The 23,302-nt window shown below is 48.8% G+C and overlaps 1 protein-coding gene across 3 annotated transcripts in view; it reads left to right on the forward strand.

The window, feature by feature from the left end:
- PLEKHG2 (pleckstrin homology and RhoGEF domain containing G2) overlaps positions 1–23,302 on the forward strand; it is a 76,822-nt gene that overhangs the window by 17,083 nt on the left and 36,437 nt on the right. For 2 of the 3 annotated variants that reach the window (XR_014514707.1, XM_083454695.1), the window contains exons 1-4: positions 100–198; positions 5,999–6,072; positions 6,762–7,186; positions 18,578–18,678. Coding sequence is in view for 2 of the 3 variants with exons in the window: in XM_083454695.1 (XP_083310821.1) it covers positions 137–198; positions 5,999–6,072; positions 6,762–7,186; positions 18,578–18,678 (662 nt within the window). In the remaining variant the exon portion in view is untranslated. Of the gene's footprint in view, positions 1–99; positions 199–5,998; positions 6,073–6,761; positions 7,187–18,577; positions 18,679–23,302 lie in introns of those variants that run through there. The other variant, XM_083454696.1, reaches the window with a different exon arrangement.

The raw sequence follows: 23,302 nt of genomic DNA on the forward strand, positions 1-23,302 counted from the left end.
GGGGGTTAGGGTTAGGGGGGCGCAAATCCACGGGTTAGGGGGCGCAAATTACTTGCCTTGCCCCGGGTGCTGACAACCCACGCTACGCCACTGTTGGAACAATGTCCTTCTGTGTGATCCCAAAACAGCCAAGAGGATGGCGCAACTACCCAATGAGGAAAGATTGCACCGTTCGGGACTTTGTAATTCAGGAAAAAGGTGAATTAGAGATGACACGATACTAGTTACATATAAAAAGGGGATGATAGAGAGAGGTTTTTCTCACACAACACTGGAACATGTGGACATCGAACAAAGCTGAATGGTGGAAGATTCAGGGTGGATAAAAACAAGCAGGTGTTCCTAGTTAAACTATGGAACTCCTTGCCACCGGAGACAGCGATGGCTTTAGGAGAGGAGCGCAAAATTCATGGAGAGGGCTATTTTTTTTATTATTTAAAAAATTATTTAGTTTTACAAATTCACTCACATAGATAACGTTGTTACAAATATAATAATTTTGCACAAGATTCTTCCGAATCCCAAGACTTTCTTCCTCCCCTCCGTGGTTTCTTTAAATAACTTTTTTTTTTTAACTGCATGTTGTAAGTCCATCTAATTTACCATCCTCAATTATATCCAAAGTCTATGTATCGTTGCAGGAGTGACTTAAAGCCTGCTCAAGACTTCATGTGTTTGCAGTAGTCTTTCAAATACAGTACAGTGGAGCTCGGGTTAAGAACTTAATTCGTTCTGGAGGTCCGTTCTTAACCTGAAACTGTTCTTAACCTGAAACACCACTTTAGCTAATAGGGCCTACCACTGCTGCCGCGCGATTTGTGTTCTCATCCTGAAGCAAAGTTCTTAGCCCTAGGTACTATTTCTGGGTTAGTGGAGTCTGTAACCTGAAGCATCTGTAACCTGAAGTGTCTGTAACCTGAAGTGTCTGTAACCTGAGGTAAAGGTAAAGGGACCCCTGACCATGAGGTCCAGTTGCGGATGACTCTGGGGTTGCGGCGCTCATCTCGCTTTACTGGCCAAGGGAGCCGGCGTACAGCTTCCGGGTCATGTGGCCAGCAGGACTAAGCCGCTTCTGGCGAACCAGAGCAGCGCATGGAAACGCCGTTTACCTTCCCGCCGGAGTGGTACCTATTTATCTACTTGCACTTTGACATGCTTTCGATCTGCTAGGTTGGCAGGAGCTGGGACCGAGCAACGGGAGCTCACCCCGTCGCGGGGATTCAAACCGCCGACCTTCTGATCGGCAAGCCCTAGGCTCTGTGGTTTAACCCACAGTGCCACCCACGTCCCGAGGTACCACTGTATATATTTGTCCCATTCTTTGTTTTGATCCTCCTGGTTTCTGATTTTCCCAGGTAATCATGCCATTTCTGTGTAATCCAGTAATTTCATCTGCCAGTTGTACCTAGTATGTATCATGTTGTCTTTCCAGCTCTGGGTAAAACCGGAGAAGTATCTCCCGCTTGGACTACTGCAATGTGCTCTACATGGGGCTACCTTTGAAGGTGACCCGGAAACTGCAATTAATCCAGAATGTGGCAGCTAGACTGGTGACTGGGGGCGGCCGCCAAGACCACATAACACCTGGCTCCCAGTACATTGCCAAGCACAATTCAAAGTGCTGGTGCTGACCTTGAAAGCCCTAAATGGCCTCAAAGGCCTAGTATCCCTGAAGGAGTGTCTCCACCCCCATCGTTCTGCCCGGACACTGAGGTCCAGCTCCAAGGGCCTTCTGGTGGTTCCTTCATTGCGAGAAGTGAGGTTATATGGAACCAGGCAGAGGGCCTTCTTGGTAGTGGCACCCGCCCTGTGGAACGCCCTCCCATCAGATGTCAAGGCAATAAACAGCTGTCTTCTCTTTAAAAGACATCTGAAGGCAGCCCTGTTTAGGGAAGTTTTCAATATTTAATGCTGTATTGTTTTTAGCACTTGATTGGGAGCCGCCCAGAGTGCCTGGGGAAACTCAGCTAGATGGGCGGGGTATAAATAATAAATTATTATTATTATTATTATTATTATTATTATTATTATTATTATTATCTGGCTATGGTCGGAGGCAGAGATGCTTTTGAATCCCTGGTTGCTGGAAACAGAGAGTTTCCCACAGGCCTCTGTTTGGCTGCCGTAAGACGGAGGATGCTGGACTCAATGGCCTCATCCAGGAGGCTGTCCTGAGCTTCTGAAGTCTTGGCAGACGGAATGGAGAGAGAGGTTTGCGATGTGATGTGCGTGGCGTCCTTGCATCCCTCTCCTCCTTCATCCGGTCCTCTCCCTTCCATCTCTGCTCCCAGGCTCCATGTTTTGCCCCCTTGGCCTTCCCCATAGCATGGTGAAAAGTTCTCATATGGTCCTGGGGACAGGGAGGGCGAGGAGTGGGGAGGAGGGCGATGTCGGAGGCCTCCGCTTTTTCCTCTCTGACCTGCCGCCTCTCTTGAATGAATTCATTGTTTCCCAGACGGAGCGACCTTTTGCTCTCGCCTTCTCCAGGATGGAGTGACGCAGCCCCTTCAGTTTACCCAACCCTCTACGGGTTTTTACAAGACTTCCAGGGGACAGGGCTGGAACAAAGGCTGTTGTGTGGGGAGGGCGAGCGAGGCCGTCCAAGGAGAGCTGCCGGTTTAGCCAAGAACCACCAGTCACAGAGAGAGAGATTTTTCTGCCTCCACCACCCACAGACTTCACAGGAACTTAGGAAAATAGGAAACTGCCTTATATAGCCAGACCCAAAATTTCGACGCCTCTCGCGCTGGTTTAACCCCTTTCCGTTTTAACAATACAAATTCTGCAAACGCCCTCCCTATCTCTTCAAAATCATTCCTCCTACATATTCCCCGTCTTACCTAAATGGTACATTTTAATTTATCATTAAATTACATTTCTCAGACTAGCCGCCTGAGAAACAGTTTCTACCCAAATGTGATTTTGGTTTTCAATGCATTGTAAGGAGTCTGTAGGGACGCGGGTGGCGCTGTGGGTTAAACCACAGAGCCTAGGGCTTGCCGATCGGAAGGTCGGCGGTTCGCATCCCTGCGACGGGGTGAGCTCCCGTTGCTCGGTCCCAGCTCCTGCCAACCTAGCAGTTTGAAAGCATGTCAAAGTGCAAGTAGATAAATAGGTACCGCTCCGGTGGGAAGGTAAACCGTGTTTCTGTGTTTCCGTGCGCTGCTCTGGTTCGCCAGAAGTGGCTTAGTCATGCTGGCCACATGACCCGGAAGCTGTACGCCGGCTCCCTCGCTCAATAAATTGAGATGAGCACTGCAACCCCAGAGTCGGTCACAACTGGACCTAATAGTCAGGGGTCCCTTTACCTTTACCTTTTTAAGGAGTCTGTATGGGAGTATATTGTATTTAAAAATGGGGTATCAGAGTTTTTAGGGGGCTAACCATGTTGGGATAGTTGGGATAGCAGGCTTGTTGGGTTTTGAATGTCTGATGTAGATTTTTCAATTTCGTTGTTCTGTATGGGACAATGACAATAAAGATTATCGTATTGTATCGTATTAATAGCTATATCCCAAACCTCTTTGTACCATTCTTCCATTTTACATTCTGCTAGCCCCCTTCCACTTCCTTAGCAAAACAACGACGACAAACCTCTGGTTACGTGAAACGTACTCAATGAACACACAAGACGTAACCGGCTGTACTTTTGAATAAATAAGGTATAAAGTCCATTGTATCATAGCAGATTTCAACGGAAGTCCCATAAAGTTCAATGAAAAAAGCAGAAGACCCAGTGGATCAGTTCATTCTCTAGCTCAGCCTTTCTCAAGCTGTGGGTCCCCAGATGTTGTTGAACTACAACTCCCATCACCCCTAGCTAGCAAGGCCAGAGCTCAGGATGATGGGAGTTGTAGTCCAACAACATCTGCGGACCCACAGCTTGAGAACCACTGATCTAGTCAGTTCATGCATAAGGCCCATACATGTATAAGTGTCTATTCCACCTGTCTGTTCATAGAGTCCAACAATCCACATGAAAGGTTGTTACAGTTCCACAGAATCCATTCACAGAGTCTAAGACGAGGATTTCCGGAATATTAGCCTTGTTTCGCCATCCTAAGCTTCATCAGTAGAACAGGCTCATATGGAATATTACAGGATAGTGGACCTTATAGCATAGCAGGGGTTGCTGTCAATAAATTTGTGAGGAAGTCCTTTATAGCCTGCGAACCTTCCACCCCATCCTAAATTGATAATAGTGCTACCTCTGACTTTTGTTCAGCTTTAACCCCGTGATTTCTGTTATCTCCTTAAACACCCTTTGCCCAAAAAAATTGTACATATTTACACCCCCACCACATGTGAACATAATTCCCTGTTTCCCGGCTGGCCCCTCCAACATAACACCAAATATCCCTTGTGTATTTGATTTCATCTGACGTGTTAAATACCATCTCCAGGCAGGAGTCTCTTGTAGCCCACTCTGAAGATGCCCTCAGAGATTCGAACCTTCTGCATGCAAGCCAGGTTCTTGGCCCCTGACCTATAAAGTCCTTTCCCATTGCAAGTTGAGGCTAAAGAAGGGATTCGGTTCTGAAACGGTTCAGGGTCCACAGTAGGGCTGGGCGCTAATCTGGTTTTCAACTTCGTGATATATCAGCAGCTAAGGTAAAGGACCCCTGGACGGTTAAGTCCAGTCAAAGGCGACTATGGGGTAGCAGCGCTCATCTCACTTTCAGGCCGAGGGAGCTGGCATTTGTCCGCAGAGAGCTTTCCGGGTCATGTGGGTAGCAGGACTAAACGGCTTCTGGTGCACGGAGGACTGTGATCAGTGCCAGAGCGCATGGAAACGGCGTTTACCTTCCCGCCGGAGTGGTACCTATTTATCTACTTGCACTTTGTGCTTTCGAACTGCTAGGTTGGCAGGAACAGGGACCGAGTAACGGGAGCTCACCTCGTCGCGGGGATTCGAACCGGCGACCTTCTGATCGGCAAGCCTCAGTGGTTTAGACCACAGCGCCACCCGCGTCCCTCAGCAGCTAAACATTGTGCTATACATATAGATCACAATGTTTGAAATAAACATCGTGCTATACGGATAAATCACAATGTCTGAAATAAGGATGGAGCTCTGTAGAGCCATGGGCTGGCTTCACGGTTTTTCCCACATTGTGATTTTTTGCACAGCACACACACACATCATTTTTGGGCAATATATTGCCAGGTCACAAATAATGAAACCATTATCATGATACGGGCTTCGAATCGATTTTGGACATTATATCACCCAGCCCTGGGATGCGGGTGGCGCTGTGGGTTAAACCACAGAGCCTAGGACTTGCTGGTCAGAAGGTCGGCGGTTCGAATCCCCGTGCCGGTGTGAGCTCCCGTTGCTCTGTCCCTGCTCCTGCCAACCTAGCAGTTGAAAGCACGTCAAAGTGCAAGTAGATAAATAGGTACCACTCCGGCGGGAAGGTAAATCGCGTTTCCGTGCGCTGCTCTGGTTCGCCAGAAGCGGCTTGATCATGCTGGCCACATGACCCAGAAGCTGTACACCGGCTCCCTCGGCCAGTAAAGCGAGATGAGCACCGCAACCCCAGAGTCGTCCGCGACTGGACCTAATGGTCGGGGGTCCCTTTACCTTTACCTTACCCTAGCATGCGGAGTCCCTAGAAATATACAGTACAGGAAATGTGTTGGCTGAGAATGGCGTTCTGGGGAGCAGAGATGGTAAACAGTCTGCCCTTTTTAAAATTGTGATGAGGAAGAAAGCAAGTTCGAAGGCTAAAAATGTAAGATCAGGACGACACAAAAAACTCTCACTCCTGTGAAAGCTTGTGCACCGTTTAAAAGTGCAAAGAGGCAAAGGGAAAGTCTGAACTCTTTGCAGCTTTATGGTGGCCACAGATTCTGGTTTCCTCGCCTTGCCTCTTCCATCTACCATAATTTTTCTTTTTACTATCGGACGGAATGTACAGCTTCGTATTTCGCGGTGCAGCCAACCTTCAGCGAGCTCCCCTGAACCCTTTCTCAAAGTTTCCTTCCTTCCTCGCAGGACGGGCGCCGGAGACCACATCATCATGCCCGAGGGAGCCCGCAGGGGCAGCACCAAGAGAGGCGGCAAGGCAGGTAGGTACGCAAACCCACACGCCAGCAGAGATTGTGCAGCCCCAAAGCACCCTGTCTATGGGGCAGCCGGGCCGAGGGGAGCTGTTTCCATCCCAAACTTTTCCCGATTGGCAAAAGCTGCCTTATTGGAGATCTCTGTCTCTGAAAAAGCCCAGCCTGAGGCTTTTGACAAATAAATCCCAACCAAAGTCCGCTCGTCGGTTTGTGAGCCTGTGCGTCTCTGTCTCTCTCTCTCTCCACCTAGCCGCACGCGTTTTTGCAAGCGGCGAAAGCTTTAGATGCAAGATTGTGGTACTTGGGGGGGGGGGGGCGGGAGGGAGGAAGCGGAGGAGAATAAGTGTGCGGCCCTTTGCACAACTGCCTTTCCTCCCGGCATCCTTCGCGAGGCAAACCACAGCTTCAAAAGGTGAGAGAGAGAGAGAGAGAAAGAGAAAGCCACAAAAGGATGTTGAAGAGAGCGAGGATGTTTTCTATTTTTTGAAAAGCCGGGGAGGCAGAAGGTAAATGCAGAAGACTTGTGGTGAGGTGGGGGGCTAGGGAAAAAGACCGACCTCCTGTTGAGCTGCTCCTTTGCACATGGGGCAGAGATGGGTCAGGGCAGACGTCCTTTATGGTAGGGGGCCGAGCGTGCAACTTTTTATTTATTTCCAAGCCCGGCTTCTTTCTCTCTTTTCTGCTTCCTCCCGCAGCACCCCGGCCCTCGTCCGTCTCCTCGCTGAGCGGTCTCGGCTCCAGCATGGCTTCCGACCCCATCTTGGGTAGCTGCACCTCGGTCAACACTGTGTGCTCAGACAGCGACCGCCCGGTCAGCCTCAGCTCCTCGGCGTCGTCCGCCTCGCTGCCGGACAGCCAGAGTGCCTTTGGCAGCAGCGGGGGGCTGGGGGGCTGCCCCCCGACTTACCCCCAGCACCAGAACGGCAGCGACATCAGCTTGGACCTCACGCCGGTGGCCTTGCTGGACAGGCCGGGGGAAGCCCAGGCGGGCCCGGGTTGGTCGCCGAGTCCGGGCAGGGCCAGAGAGCGCCGGATGAAGCTGTCTCACCTGGACTGGGTGGTGATGGAGATCGTGGAGACGGAGCAGTCTTACGTCCGGGACCTCAGGAGCATTGTGGAGGTAAGGACAGAATGAAGGAAGGAAGAGCAGACAGGGCTGAGCGCCTGGGCTCCCCTTGCATTTTGATCCTGCCTTTCCCTCCCAGGGGCTTATTGGCAACAGCCCTGTAAGGTAGGGTGGCAACATGAAAACAGGGCCTTTTCGGTGGCGGCTCCCCATTTGCAGAATGCTCTCCCTAGGGAAGCTCCCTTGACACCTTCATTATCTAGGCAGAAAATGTTCCTCTTCAACCAGGCCTTGGGCTGTTAAGCAATCCATGGTTGTTGTTGTTGTTTTTAAAATAGGGGGGGGTATTGTTTTGTTTGTTATTGTGTTATGTATTTTTGTGTTTTTATGCTGTGTTCTTCAGATGAAGGGTGGTGTGTCAATTTAGTGGACGAAATTAGATAAGGTAGCTTAGGCTGAAAGATGGTCAGGCTTGGCTTCATGGCTGAGCACTTTTCAACCCAGCCTAGAACGCTCCATAGCATGTTGATGGAATATTGCGTAAGGTTCTGGTCGCCTTTCCTCAAAAAGGAGTTGGAAAAGGTTCCGCCAAACTGATGGAGGGGATCGAGCGAGGAAAGGTTGGGGCTTTTTAGTTTAGAGAAAAGGCGAGGAAGAGGCGGCGTGACAGAAGCATGTGAAATGATGCACAGTGTGAAGAAAATGGAGAGAGATTTGGGTTTCCCCTCCTTTCTCATAACACTAGAAGCTGAATGCTGGAAGATTCAGGACATGCTAAAGAAAGTCCTTCTTCACGCAGCGCAGAGTTAAACTATGGAACTCCTTGCCACAAGAGGCAGTGATGGTTGCCAACCTGGATGGCTTTAAAAGGGGAATGGACGGATTTATGGAGGGGAGGGTGATCAGTGGCTAGATCAGGCAAGATCCTGCTTGCAAAATTCCCACAACGGGCATCCGGCCGGCCTCTGCGAGAACAGAATGTTGGAAATAATAATAATAATAATAATAATAATAATAATAATAATAATAATAATAATAAATTTATTTATACCCTGCCCTCCCCAGCTAAGACCTGGCTCAGGGCGGCTAACACCAAATATAAAAACAATTGATTGAAATACAGCTTGAAAACAAGATTTAAAAACCACATTAAAATGCAGCCTCATTTCAGTAGAAACTCAAATCAAAAACTTTTGGGGGATGAAAATGTCAAATCTTCACCAAGGCCAACTATCCAGACTGGTCCTACATGGGCCAGAAAAAAGCCAGGGAAGTCCCCAAACAGGAGTTCCATCACAGAAGGAAAAAGGAAAAAGGAAAAAGGAAAAAGAAAGAAAGAAAGAAAGAGAGGGAGGGAGGGAATCAAATTGGCTCCAAGCCAAAGGCCAGGCGGAACAACTCTGTCTTACAGGCCCTGCGGAAAGAAATCAGATCCCGCAGGGCCCTGGTCACATGAGACAGAGCGTTCCACCAGGCCGGGGCCAGTGCTAAAAAGGCCCTGCCTCTGGTTGAGGCTAATCTGACTTCCTTAGGGCCCGGGACCTCTAGGGTGTTGCTATCTATGGACCTTAAGGTCTTCTGTGGGGCATACCTCCTTTGGCCTGATCCGGCAAACCTCTTCCTATGTTCTTAAACCCGAAGTGCAGGAACAGAGTATTACATCACACCATGCAAAAAGCAAACAAGCAATAGTAAATAATAAAATTGTTGTTGCTCTCGCTGCGAGAAGTGAAGTTACAGGCAGCCAGGCAGAGGGCCTTCTTGGTGGTGGTGCCCTCCCTTCAGAAGTCAAAGAGATAAAGAACTATATGAGTTTCAGAAGACATCTGAAGGCAGCCCCTGTGCTGGGAAGTTCCTATGTTCTTGTTCTGACTTTAGTGTGAGGTGCAGCTAAGGAAATGTAAATTGCACAAAAAAACACACAAACCCCAGACACTCCAAGCGCCCCTATTTTCGAGGGACAGCCCCAAATTTACGGAATCCGTCCCGGTTTCTGATTTGATCCAGGAATGTCCCACTTAAGGCATTCCTATTTTCATGGGAGAGATGTTGGAGGGTGTGGAGTTATGCGACTCCACGAGCCAAGGAAATAAGTAACTACGCAACCTTTAGAAGACATCTGAAGGCAGCCCTGTGTGGGGAAGTGTTTTTGCTTAATGCTCAATGTTTTACAGTCATACCTTGGGTTACAGACGCTTCAGGTTGTGCGATTTCGGGATGCGGACCGCACCGAACCCGGAAGTACCGGAATGGGTTACCTCCGGGTTTTGGCACTTGTGCATGCGCAGAAAATCGCACTTTGCGCATGCGCAGAAGCGCCGAATCACGACCCATGCGTGCGCACATGCCGCGCTGTGGGTTGCGAGCATGCTTCCCGCACGGATCACGTTCGCAACCCGAGTGTCCACTGTATTATGTTTTTATATGTGTTGCAAGCCACCCAGAGTGGCTGGGGAAACCCAGCCGGATGGGCAGGGTATAAATAATAAAATAATATTATTATTATAAATCGTAAGAGAAAGACACGGTGACACGCCAATGTCAAGCCAGGCCTCCCCTTTTTCCTGAGCCGGCATGTATTGTGGATTTGGCGCATCTTAAATCCAAAGCATTTTAGGGGACCCGGGTGGTGCTGTGGGTTAAACCACAGAGCCTAGGACTTGCCGATCAGAAGGTCAGCGGTTCGAATCCCCGCAATGACGGGGTGAGCTCCCGTTGCTTGGTCCCTGCTCCTGCTAACCTAGCAGTTCGAAAGCACGTCAAAGTGCAAGTGGATAAATAGGTACCGCTCCGGCGGGAAGGTAAACGGCGTTTCCGTGCGCTGCTCTGGTTCGCCAGAAGCGGCATAGTATTGCTGGCCACATGACCCGGAAGCTGTACGCCGGCTCCCTCGGCCAGTAAAGTGAGATGAGCGCCACAAACCCAGAGTCGGTCACGACTGGACCTAATGGTCAGGGGTCCCTTGACCTTTATCTTTAAATCCAAAGCATAAGAAATATAATTCCCCCAGATGACATAATAACCATCTGGATCCTCCCCGGAAACATGTAGTTGATGCGTAATTTTCCCCACAGTCGCCAAAGACCGTAAGCTCTTACACCACACAGCTCAGTGTAGACTTTTTCCGGTTTCTCGTTGCTGGGCTGTTGAAACCCTGGCTGCATCTAACACCCACGCCGAAAGCTCTTTGCAGCGAGAAGGTTGCATGTTGCCCGTCCACATATTCAGTAATCTGGGGAAACCCAGGCAGGTGATTTCTTTTGAGATCCACCGTCTTAAGGAAGCCGTTCGTTCCTCCCTTTCCCCAGCCTCTCTGCATTCTGCTTTTCAGAAGAGCAGGAGTTAACATGCGCGTTCCTGGCACACCTCCACGGCGGCGTTTAAAATTCAGCGTTTGCTTCTCGGCCGACCTCAATGACATAAATTGACGGGGTGGTTCTTCGCTGTAATGTGCGAGAGAGCGAACCGCCAGGTGTTTCCTGATTCGAGTTTTTGAACCACCGTGTTCTTCTCCTTACCTGTTCCTGAAAAAAGCAAGAGAGAGCTGTTGTCTCGGTGGCTCGCGAGGTGGGCTTCTCGGAGGCATTTGACTGTACAGTGGTACCTCAGGTTACAGACGCTTCAGGTTACAGACTCCGCTAACCCAGAAATATTACCTCGGGTTAAGAACTTTGCTTCAGGACGGGAACAGAAATCGCGCTCCGGCGGCGCAGCGGCAGCAGGAGGCCCCATTAGCTAAAGTGGTGCTTCAGGTTAAGAACAGTTTCAGGTTAAGAACGGACCTCTGGAACGAATTTAAGTTCTTAATCCGAGGTATCACTGTAGTCTGATCACACCGGAGTGACTGCCCTGTGAGGAATGGTTGCAGCATTTGGGAATTTTTAGTTTTGGGGGGGGGGGGGAGGCAAGCAAGAGAGGGGAGGGGTTTTCTCCCTCTCCTGTAAAATGCTAGAAATTGTGGACATCCAACAAAGTTGAATGTTAGAAGATTGAAGGACTACTGCCATGCGCTCTACGTGGGGCTACCTTTGAAGGTGACCCAGAAACTACAACTAATCCAGAACGCAGCAGCTAGACTGGAGACTGGGAGTGGCCACCGAGACCATATAACACCGGTCTTGAAAGACCTACATTGGCTCCCAGGATGTTTCCGGGCACAATTCAAAGTGTTGGTGCTGACCTTTAAATCCCTAAACGGCCTCAAAAGCCCAGTAGACCTGAAGGAGCGTCTCCACCTGCATTGTTCTGCCTGGACACTGAGGTCCAGCACCAAGGGCCTTCTGGCGGTTCCCTCACTGCGAGAAGCCAAGTTACAGGGAACCAGGCAGAGGGCCTTCTTGGTGGTGGCACCCGCCCTGTGGAACACCCTCCCATCAGATGTCAAGGAAATAAACAACTATCTGATTTCTAGAAGACATCTGAAGACAGCCCCGTATAGGGAAGTTTTTAGTGACTGATGTTTTAATGCATTTTTAATATTTTGTTGGAAGTCGCCCAGAGGGCTGGGTAAACCCAGCCAGATGGGGTGGGGTATAAATAATAAATAATAATAATAATAATAATTATTATTATTATTATTATTATTACTATTGGCAGGCAAAATAAAATACAGTGGTACCTCGGGTTACATACGCTTCAGGTTACATACGCTTTAGGTTACAGACTCCGCTAACCCAGAAATAGTACCTCGGGTTAAGAACTTTGCTTCAGGATGAGAACAGAAATTTCACGGCGGCAGCATGAGGCCCCATTAGCTATATTGGTGATTCAGGTTAAGAACAGTTTCAGGTTAAGAACAGACCTCTGGAACGAATTAAGTACTTAACCCGAGGGACCACTGTACTTCTTCGTGCAGCACATGGTTGAACTTTGGAACTCCCTGCCTCAGGAAGCAAGGACAGCTACCAACCTAGATAGTTTTAAAACAGGACTGGACAAATTCTGGAGGAAGTTAAGGCTATCAATCACTACTCCTCATGACGGCTGTGGTCTGTCTCCACGGTCATTGGGTCCTGTTTGCAGGTTTCCCCAGAGACACATCTGGTTGGCCACGCTGAGAATAGGATGCTGGACTGGACGGGCCACTGGCCTGATCCTGCGGGCTTTTCTCATGTCCTCGCGTTCACAGGGATGCTCTTAAATTCTCTCGCCAAGGCCTGAGCCACAGGCAGTAAGGCCTGGTTGTGGAAGTAAGCTGTGATTTGCACTTTGCATGGGGTTGGTTTGGATGACCCTTGGGACCCTTCCGACTCTTACGATTCTTGTGTGCACATTTTCAACCTGGGGACGCGGGGGGGGTGGAGTTCTGAAACAGGGGGGTGCATCCTACTGGGGGTGCGGACTCTGCGGCCCACTGCGGTCAGGAAACACATATTTAAATTTCCCTTCCTGCCCGTGCGTCACAGGCAAAGGTGCTCCCCTCGTCTTCAGCCTGTGAGAGTTTCCTGTGCACAAAAAGGATTCTTGTTTGGACAGACATGCCCCCCAGCAAAATCGGGCCGGCGTTTTGAAACGCTGTAGCCCCAAGACAGGGCTGTGTGCCCTACACTTCGCTGCTGCATGGAGATTAGCTTTAAGTTGTTGCTCTGCCCACTGAGCGCAACTGCCCTTCCCTGAGCAACGCTGAATGCTGGAAAAATTATAATATAATATAATATAATATAATATAATATAATATAATATAATATAATAATATACAGTGGTGCCTCGCAAGACGAAAAGAATCCGTTCCGCGAGTCTTTTCGTCTTGCGGTTTTTTCATCTTGCGAAGCAAGCCCATTAGCGGATTAGCGCTATTAGCGCTATTGACAGTTTAAGGGCTAAAAACGGCTTTTTAAGGCTTAAGGGATTAGCGGTTTTGCTGCTAAAATGCTTTGAGCAGCTTAGCGCTTCAGAAAAAGGGGTTTTGGAGCGGAAAAAACCCTCAAAATTTTTCGTCAATTTTCGTCTTGCAAAGCAAGCCCATAGGGACATTCGTCTTGCGAAGCGCCTCTGCAAACGGAAAACCCTTTCGTCTTGCGGGTTTTCCGTCTTGCGAGGCATTCGTCTTGCGGGGCACCACTGTAATATAATATAATCTAATATAATAATATAATATAATAATAATATAATATAATATAATATAATATAATATAATATAATATAATATAATATAATATAATATAATATAATATAATATAATATAATATAATAATAATGTAATAATATACAGTCATACCTCATGTTGCATTCACTTTAGGTTGCATTTTTTCGGGTTGCGGACTGCCAAAACCCGGAAGTACCGGAACAGGTTACTTGCATGTTTCGGCAGTCACGCATGCGCAGAAGTGCTAAATCGCGCTTTGCACATGCGCAGACACAGGTTGTGAACGCTGCAGGTTGTGAACGTCGACTGTATAATATAGTGATAACTCGGGTTACAGATGCTTCAGGTTACAGACTCCGCTAACCCAGAAATAGTACCTCAGGTTAAGAACTTGGCTTCAGGATGAGAACAGAAATCGTGAGAGGCCGCATTTGCTAAAGTGGTGCTTCAGGTTAAGAACAGTTTCAGGTTAAGAACGGACCTCCGGAACGAATTAAGACATACTCTGGTCCAGGGGGTCACGAAGAGGCGACTAAACGACAATGTAGTGGTTCTAGGGGCTTCTCGTGCGTAAGCCGCTGCAAACACCTGGCTGGGTTGCCGGAGTGAACCTTTTCTGTCCGGACAGCCACTCACCCGTGGCTGTCTCAATCGCTGGCAGAATCCGTCAGTGGGCGTTTCTTAAACTTCTTCCAGCAAAGAAGCTCTTTGACGGCCAGTCTTCTCCTACTCCCTCTGCGCGAAAGCCTTCTGCGCAAGGAGGGCGTGGGCAACAGAGGACTCCTACTCTCCCCGCTGGTCCCTGGCAAGGAGTCATGGGACCGCCTTGCCGCTTCCCCCATCTGCCCCCCTTCTCCACTGGTGCTACGCTGATTCTCTTCCCCAGAAGATGGGCTGCCTCTCCCAATCCCGGGACGCTCTCTGGAATTCCTCTGGATTTTGCTGTCTCCCTCCGGCACTGATGGCAGTTCCCTGACAGACAACAATCATATTTAATGCTGTATTGTTTTTAACACTTGATTGGGAGCCGCCCAGAGTGGCTGGGGAAACCCAGCCAGGTGGGCAGGGTATAAATAATAAATTATTATTATTATAACAAAATAGATGGCTTTGGAGGAGGATTGGGCAAATTCATGGGGCAAATTCATCTGGGATAAGAGGATGTTGAACTATTCTGCTCTGGTCAGACCTCACCTGGAGTACTGTGTCCAGTTCTGGGCACCACAGTTCAAGAAGGACACTGACAAACTGGAACGTGTCCAGAGGAGGGCAACCAAAATGGTCAAAGGTCTGGAAACGATGCCTTATGAGGAACGGCTAAGGGAGCTGGGCATGTTTAGCCTGGAGAAGAGGAGGTTAAGGGGTGATATGATAGCCATGTTCAAATATATAAAAGGATGTCACATGGAGGAGGGAGAAAGGTTGTTTTCTGCTGCTCCAGAGAAGCGGACATGGAGCAATGGATCCAAACTACAAGAAAGAAGATTCCACCTAAACATTAGGAAGAACTTCCTGACAGTAAGAGCTGTTTGACAGTGGAATTTGCTGCCAAGGAGTGTGGTGGAGTCTCCTTCTTTGGAGGTATTTAAGCAGAGGCTTGACAACCATATGTCAAGAGTGGTCTGATGGTGTTTCCTGCTTGGCAGGGGGTTGGACTCGATGGCCCTTGTGGTCTCTTCCAACTCTAGGATTCTATGATTCTATGATTCTATGATTCTAGACGGGTCCTTGTCTTCCTCCAGAAGGTCTTCTTTGAGCCCTGGAATTGCCATCAGGCATTGACTCCGCAGCCCCGCCAGGGTGGAAGCAACTGCTGGAGGCCAGCCCATTTGCCATTGCCTGTCGAGCGTCTTCCTCCAGCCTCTGCTTCGCTTTACTGCTGGAATTTCTGGAATTCTCTGGCCTCTCCTGGGACCACTGAAAGAGGAGAGGGAAGCTGACTGGGGTCTGTCTGGCTGCGGAGACGGTTTCTTGCGTGCCTCTAAATTAAGACTCGCCCGACCGCCCCTCTCTCATTGTCCGCGCATCGTCTCCCTGAATTCCCAATGGCTCTTTGGCCCGTTTGCAAGCAACACGGAGCTACTCCTCTTACGAGGAAAGGTTGCTGCGTTAGGGACCTCTTGCTGTTGTTGTTGCTTAGTCGTTTAGTCGTGTCCGCCTCTTCGTGACCCCCTGGACCAGAGCACGCCAGGCACTCCTGTCTTCCACTGCCTCCCGCAGTTTGGTCCGACTCATGCTGGTAGCTTCCACAACACTGTCCCACCGTCTCGTCCTCTGTTGTTCCCTTCTCCTTGTGCCTCCATCTTCCCCAACATCAGGGTCTTTTCCAGGGAGTCTTCTCTTCTCCTGAGGTGGCCAAAGTAATGGAGCCTCAGCTTCATGATCTGTCCTTCCAGTGAGCACTCAGGGCTGATTTCCTTCAGAATGGAGAGGTTTGATCTCCTTGCAGTCCATGGGACTCTCAAGAGTCTCCTCCAGCACCAGAATTCAAAAGCATCAATTCTTTGGCGATCAGCCTTCTTTATGGTCCAGCTCTCACTTCCATACATCACGACTGGGAAAACCAGAGCTTTAACTATACGGACCTTTGTTGGCAAGGTGATGTCTCTGCTTTTTAAGATGCTGTCTAGGTTTGTCATTGTTTTTCTCAGGGACCTCTTAGCTTAGAGGAAAAGCGAGTAACTGGTGGAACAAGTAATATTTATAAAAACGATGCGCAGCATGGAGAAAGTGACCAGAGGAAAATTTTCTCCTTCTCTCTCGTAGCGCTAGAACTGGTGGGTGTCTGATGAAGGTGAAGGCTGGAAGATTTGGGACTGATGAAGTCCTTTTTCACAAAACACATACAGTGGTGCCTTGGTTCTCAAACTTAATCCGTTCCGGAAGTCCGTTCCCAAACCAAAGCTTTCAAAAACCGAGGCCCGTAGAAAATAATGCAAAAGGGATTAATCTGTTCCAGACTTTTAAAAACAACCCCTAAAACAGCAATTGAACATGGATTTTACTATCTAACAAGACCATTGATCCATAAAATGAAAGCAATAAAACAACGTACTGTACTATAAGATAAATAAGACAGTATTGTAGAGGCGATAAAAATTGCTTGGATGGAGGGCTTTTATCCATTTCCGCAGTCACACAATCAATCAATCAATCAATCAATCTGTAGCTGAACTAGATTCTACACAGTCACAAAAACGAATTAACCCAAAAAGCCTCAAAAACAAAAACACAAAATAAATAGCAAAAACAAAAGCGCCAAACTTAATCCGTTCCAGAAGTCTGTTCGAAGTGTTGGAAAACCAAGGCGCAGCTTCTGATTGGGGCAGCCGACAGTCGCATCAGATGTTCAGCTTCCGAAAAACATTTAAAAACCGGAACACTTACTTCCTGGTTTACAGAAGTTTGAGGACCAAAGCTTTTGAGAACCAAGGTGTTTGAGAACCAAGGTACCACTGTAGTTGAACTATGGAACTCACTGCCACAAGAGGCCATGTTGACCTCCAACTTGGATAGCTGTAAAAGAGGATTGGGCAAATCCACAGAGGAAGAGAGGGCCGTCGAGGCTCCTGGGACCTCCCCTGCAGTGTTGCTCACTTCCTCAGAAAGCCGCCTGAACGGCTGGGGGCCGCCTCTGCTTCACGCAGCATCATCGACCAGATGGGTATAAATAATAAAATGATTACAGTCATACCTCTTGTTACGTTTGCTTCATGTTACGTTTTTTCAGGTTGCGTCCTGCGGCAACCTGGAAGTACCGGAAAGGGTTACTTCCAGGTTTCGCCACTCGCACATGCGCAGAAGCACAAAATGACGTCATGCACATGTACAGACGCTCCAAATTGCAACCCGCGTGTGTGCAAACACGCCGCTGTTGGGTGCGCTCTTTTCATGTTGCGAACAGACCTCCAGAACGGATCCCATTTGCAAGCAGAGGTGACACTGTATTATCATCATCATCATCATCATCACCTTTCTCTTCTGGGCGGCTGGTCCAAGAGATGCTTCTTCCAGCATCTCTTCCCAGGCCTCTTGGCAGCTGGGGACAAACAGAGAGCGGCTGCGGCGTCTAAACATTGGCTGTTTCCGTCTCTGCCGAGATGGGACGATGTGACGGTCCCTTATGGGAAAGGACAGAGTCTTTGTGCTGAGGACACATTATTATTTCTTCTTCTTCTTCTTCTTCTTCTTCTTCTTCTTCTTCTTCTTCTTCTTCTTCTTCCTCTTCTTCTTCTTCTATCCCTTGTAGCCAAGTAAACACGGTTTTAACATTGAGTCCGTAAGTGACTGTGGAGGCCAATTCTGGATCCTCATGTCCTTCCACAGTGGGGACATTGGTTTCCGGGTGGGAGTTGATCACGGTGTGGATTTGCCAAGCGTGCCTTCCTCTTAGCATGTTTCTCCCTTGCGTCCTGAGTTCAAGTGTCTTCAAAGCCCAGGACACCTTTGGTCAAGGCTGTTCTCCAACTGGAGCGCTCGCAGGCCAGTGTTTCCCAATTGTTGGTGTTTATACTACATTTTTAAAGATTTGCCTTGAGAGAGTCTTTAAAGCTCTTTTGTTGACCACCAGCATTACGCTTTCCATTCTTAAGCTCAGAATAGAGTAGTTGCTTTGGAAGACGTCATCAGGCATCCGCACAAAATGACCCGTCCAACAAAGTAGATGTTGAAGAATCATTGCTTCGACACTGGTGATCTTTGCTTCTTCCGGTACACTGGCATTAGTTTGCCTGTCTTCCCAAGTGATGTGTAAAAGTTTCCGGAGACGCCGTTGATATAACAACAACAACAACAACAATAATTTATTATTTATACCCCGCCCATCTGGCTGGGTTTCCCCAGCTACTCTGGGCGGCTTCCAACAAAATATTTGTTATGTACTGAGTTGAATAGGATCCTAAATGCAGCAGTCTGGTTGGTCCTAGAACAATAGGATCCAGAATGCAGCAGTCTGATTGGTCCACAGGAACCACCCAATCCAGCTCCAGGTGGAAGTGAATCTGCAACCTGATTGGCCTACAGGAGTATCCTGGAATTAGCCAATCACGGGGGGCCCATTGTGTAAATAATGTATATAAAGCAGACATTTTGGGGGAACTTCCATTCCTCCTCACCACTATGAGCTGAATAAAGAGCATGAAATCCGCTCTCGACTCCGAGTATATTTCAATATTAAAATACAGTGGTCTGTTAAACATTAAAAGCTTCCTTTTGAGGAGTTGGAGATGGCGTTTGGGAGTTGTAGTTCCAAGCACCTGCTTAGCAAAGGCTAAGTCATGCTGCCCTGGTGGTGTGTTTGCGATAGTCATGAGGTATCCCTGCCTCTGATTCCTTCTTTTCTCCATCCTCCCTTCCCTCAGGACTACCTGGGCTGCATCATCGACTGTGGACAGCTGCCGCTCAAACCAGAGCAAGTCAGCGCCTTGTTTTGCAACATTGAAGACATCTATGAGTTCAACAGGTGAGTCAGCAGGGCTTCCTGGCACCTGGAGAAGGAAGGGAGGGTTCGGCGTCAGCAGAATAAGCTTTCCAAATGGCAGGGAATTGCCCCCCCCCCACCTGCCCCGCAACCTGAATATCAACATCTTCCTATGTTCCTGTGACCCATTCTTATTACCACAGACCTTCTGATGTATACAATTATGTGGGGACCATTGTTGAACTTAGGTTTCAACGGATGCCCTCAGCAGTGGCGTAGAGTGGGTTGTCAGCACCCAGGGCAAGGCAAGTAATTTGCGCCCCCTAACCCGGGGCAAGGCAAGTAATTTGTGCCCCCCCCCGCTGCACTGTCCCTCCCCCAGATAGTCCCTCGCTCTCTCTCTGCACCGCACCGCACGCCTGGCACCCCCCCCCCTCCACAGTGGGCGGCGACCCGGCGGCTCGGATCGGATTCGCACAGCCAGCACTGCAGTGAGAGAGAGTGAGTGAGCCAGGTAGGGGCAGAGAGCTGCGAGTGCGAGCGCGCCCCCCCCCCAGATGTTGCGCCCGGTGCGGCCGGCCCCCCTGCACCCACCACACTACGCCACTGGCCCTCTGCATGTTTAGAGGGGAAATAGCTCTTGCAAAAGCTCATATGCATTTATGGAGTATGGAAATGAATTTATGGATGTAATCAGGTTGAAGACATAATGCCCTGTTTGTTGATCTGCCCTTTATATACAGTGCCTAAAGAATTATTATTTTTTATCTCCTGGTCTTTATTGGTTCTCAGATTGATAGTAGTCAAGATACAGTGGTTCCTTGGTTCTCAAACTCTTGGCCAATAAATAGCTACAAAGTGGACATCTGGTAGCCAGATTTGCTCTGGCAGCTAAGGGGCTTCGCCTCAGTTCTGCTAATGCATTGCAATTTTAAACTTTTATGCTGTAGACTTTTATAGACTTGTTGTTGTTATTTAGTCGTTTAGTGGTGTCCGCCTCTTCGTGACCCCCTGGACCAGAGCAGACCAGGCACTCCTGTCTTCCACTGCCTCCCACGGTTTGGTCAGACTCATGTTTGTAGCTTCGAGAACACTGTCCCACCACCTCGTCCTCTGTCGTCCCCTTCTCCTTGTGCCCTCCATCTTTCCCAACATCAGGGTCTTTTCCAGGGAGTCTTCTCTTCTCCTGAGGTGGCCAAAGTCTTGGAGCCTCAGCTTCAGGATCTGTCCTTCCAGGGAGCATTCAGGGCTGATTTCCTTCAGAATGGAGAGGTTGGATCTTCTTGCAGTCCGTGGGACTCTCAAGAGTCTCCTCCAGCACCATCATTCAAAAGCATCCATTCTTCGGCGATCAGCCTTCTTTATGGTCCAGCTCTCACTTCCATACATCGCTACTGGGAAAACCATAGCTTTAACTATATGGACCTTTGTTGGCAAGGTGATGTCTCTGCTTTTTAAGATGCTGTCTAGGTTTGTAGGTTTATAGACTTAATGTTGTGTGATTTAAGAGGAATTCCTTGGTTCTTGCCCTCTGTTGTTCATTGTGAAGACCTTTGGCTATGCGCAATAAAACGAATTGGGCTTCCTGGGTGGTACCAATAACCAGCTGATGGATTTATAATGGCATTTATGTCACACGTTTCTCCCTGTTGTTTACATGTGACTAATTGTACAAATTAACTGAGCAAACGTTGCAGACCTAAGCAATCTGCGTGACCTGCAAAGTATAGGAATGTGATCTTGCGCGTGATTCTGAAAGAGGAATCTGTATTTATTGTTATGTAACCCTCCACAACAGGGAGGCGGGTGGCGCTGTGGGTTAAACCTCAGTGCCTAGGACTTGCCGATCGCATGGTCGGCGGTTCGAATCCCCGCGGCGGGGTGAGCTCCCGTCTTTCGGTCCCAGCTCCTGCCCACCTAGCAGTTCGAAAGCACCCCTACGTGCAAGTAGATAAATAGGGACCGGTTTATAGCGGGAAGGTAAACGGCGTTTCCGTGTGCGGCTCTGGCTCACCAGAGCAGCTTCGTCATGCTGGCCACGTGACCCGGAAGTGTCTTCGGACAGCGCTGGCCTCTTAAGTGAGATGGGCGCACAACCCTAGAGTCGGACACGACTGGCCCATACAGGCAGGGGTACCTTTACCTTTACCTTTACCTAACCCCCCACAACAGCCCTATGAGGTAGGAGAGGCTGAGAGACAATGACTGGCGCAAGGTCACCCACTGAGTTTTCACAGTTGAGTTGGGAAATGAGTCCTTGTCTCTCCCAGGTTGTAGTCTTGACTCTCCAAACACCTCATTTCAGGATGAGTCATTTTGGACTCACAGCTGTCCATGGAGGCGCAGGTCCATTCTGTGTCCAGGGCAGCTGACTCCCAGCTCCATCTGGTATGCAGGATGAGACCCCCCCTGCCTGCAGACTGTCTGGCCAGAGTAGTGCATGCTCTGGTTATCTCCCTCTTGGACTACTGCAATACGCTCTACGTGGGTGACCCAGAAACCGCAACTAATCCAGAATGCAGCAGCTAGACTGGTGATTGGGAGCGGCTGCTGAGACCACATAACACCAGTCCTGAGAGATCTGCATTGGCTCCCAGTACATTTCTGAGCACAATTCAAAGTGTTGGTGCTGACCTTTAAAACCCTAAACGGCCTCAAAGGCCCAGGATACCTGAAGGAGTGTCTCCACCCCCATTGTTCTGCGGTCCAGCACCAAGGGCCTTCTGACGGTTCCCTCCCTGTGAGAAGCGAGGTAACAGGGAACCAGGCACAGGGCCTTCTCAGTGGTGGCGCCCACCCTGTGGAACGCTTTCCCAACAGATGTCAAGGAGATAAAGAACTATACAGCTTTTAGAAGACATCTGAAGGCAGCCCTGTTAGGGAAGTTTTTAATGTTTGATGATAATAATAATAATAATAATAATAATAATAATACAACAATTATTTATACCCCGCCCATCTAGCTGGGCTTCCCCAGCCACTCTGGGTGGCTTTCAACAAAATATTAAAATACAGTAATGCATCAAACGTTAAAGCCTTCCCTAAACATGATGTTTTTTCATGATTTTAATGTTCTGTTGGGAGCTGCCCAGAGTGGCTGGAAAACCGAGCCAAATTTGGGGGGTGGGGGTTAGAAATAATACATTATTATTATTAGCACCTCACAGAACACAAGGCAATAAGGTGACAGCGATGAACTCATGCCAGTGTTATAAGCCAGTAGCATCCCTCCAGGGGATATTTAGCCACGCAGTTCCCTTTCCGCAGATCTAAGCAAGCCAGAATCCGTGTCTCTCTCTCTGTGTGTGTATGTTTGCAGCAATTAACATGGTCCAGAACTACGGGAGGGTTTCTCAAGGCGGAAATGCTTTTAGCCTTGGAATTTGCTGAGAAGGTAATCTGAGCCGGGCTTGTGGGTGCCGGAGAGGGGCTTGGAAGGAGGGGGGAATGTGTGTTTTGGAAGGGGATGGGGAAGATGGAGGTCAGAAAAAGACGGGAGCGTGTGAGTTTATGGAGAAGCGTTGTCCTGGAAGGAAGGATAAAGGCACTCAATCTTCCCTTTTCAAAAGAGGCGTCCCAAAGTTCTTCCACTCCGTGGATCTGCCAAATCCCAGCCTTTAGGAGCGGCAGGGAAGTTAAATGCTGAGCTTCCGATTGTGATTTTCATCCCCAGTGAATTAGTGGTGTGCCTTCTCTGGTCTGTCTCCAACTGCCCCAGTTTACTCATTGTTTGCTCTTAGAGAGGGTTTAATTTAGGCCAGCTCCACAACGTGTTGTGAGCGCAGAGAATCTGGGACGTGTGAAGTGTGCCTCTGGGCATGCACAAAGCGTGTTTCCGTTGCAACCGAGCCACCTCTATCCGTTGGATCAGTCCCAGAACCTGTCACATGCGCAGACACTTGGAGCAAGTAAAGAGCGCCTCTGGGCGTGCACAAAGTGTGTTTCTTTCAGGACCAAGTAACTGCTACCAGCTCCCACACATATAGAGGCTTTATCCTTCCAGGTGAGGGAAGATGGAAAAGCTAGAATCTGAGACTTCTCAGTTTAGTCCAGAAGCATCTGTCAGTGCTGCAAACCCATAACTCCTTTTATGTCTCCCTTTCACCAGTCCTAACATTTGATATCCTTTTAAACATGTTTGTGGTTGAGGGGTTATTGGTTTTGTTCCTGTTCTTCATCTTGTTTTTATTACGTATTTTGTGTTCTCATTTGATGAGTCTATGTTGCGAACCGCCCTGTGATCTCGGGACGAAAGGTGGTATAGAATTATTATTATTATTATTATTATTATTATTATTAATTATGACTTGCCTGTCTACATACCCCTCTGAGGCAATAAAAGGAACAAGCTCTTCCAGCTTGCAAAAGCTTCCCCCTTGGTCCCCTGTGAACAGTTTCTGCTCTCCCTAGGAGATTGCCCGCTCGCCACCTTGAACTAGCCGCCGGCCCTGACTCAGTTTTCCTGTCCCTAAAAATGGGTGCGTCACCTTCCTTCTGTTCCCGGAGGATATTTGCAATGCCCTGATTCCCCCATATTGAAAAAAAAAACATATTCCCCATCAGGAAAGGAAGGTTTCTGTAAACCCCAGCCGACGATGGAAGTTGAAGACACGGAAACATTGTTCCCTAACAGGGGCTGCTGGCCGGCAGCCGAGTTTCCCCCCTT

This window comes from Podarcis tiliguerta, assembly GCF_965153285.1.
Source record: "Podarcis tiliguerta genome assembly, chromosome: 8".
NCBI classification, from domain to species: Eukaryota; Metazoa; Chordata; class Lepidosauria; order Squamata; family Lacertidae; genus Podarcis; species Podarcis tiliguerta.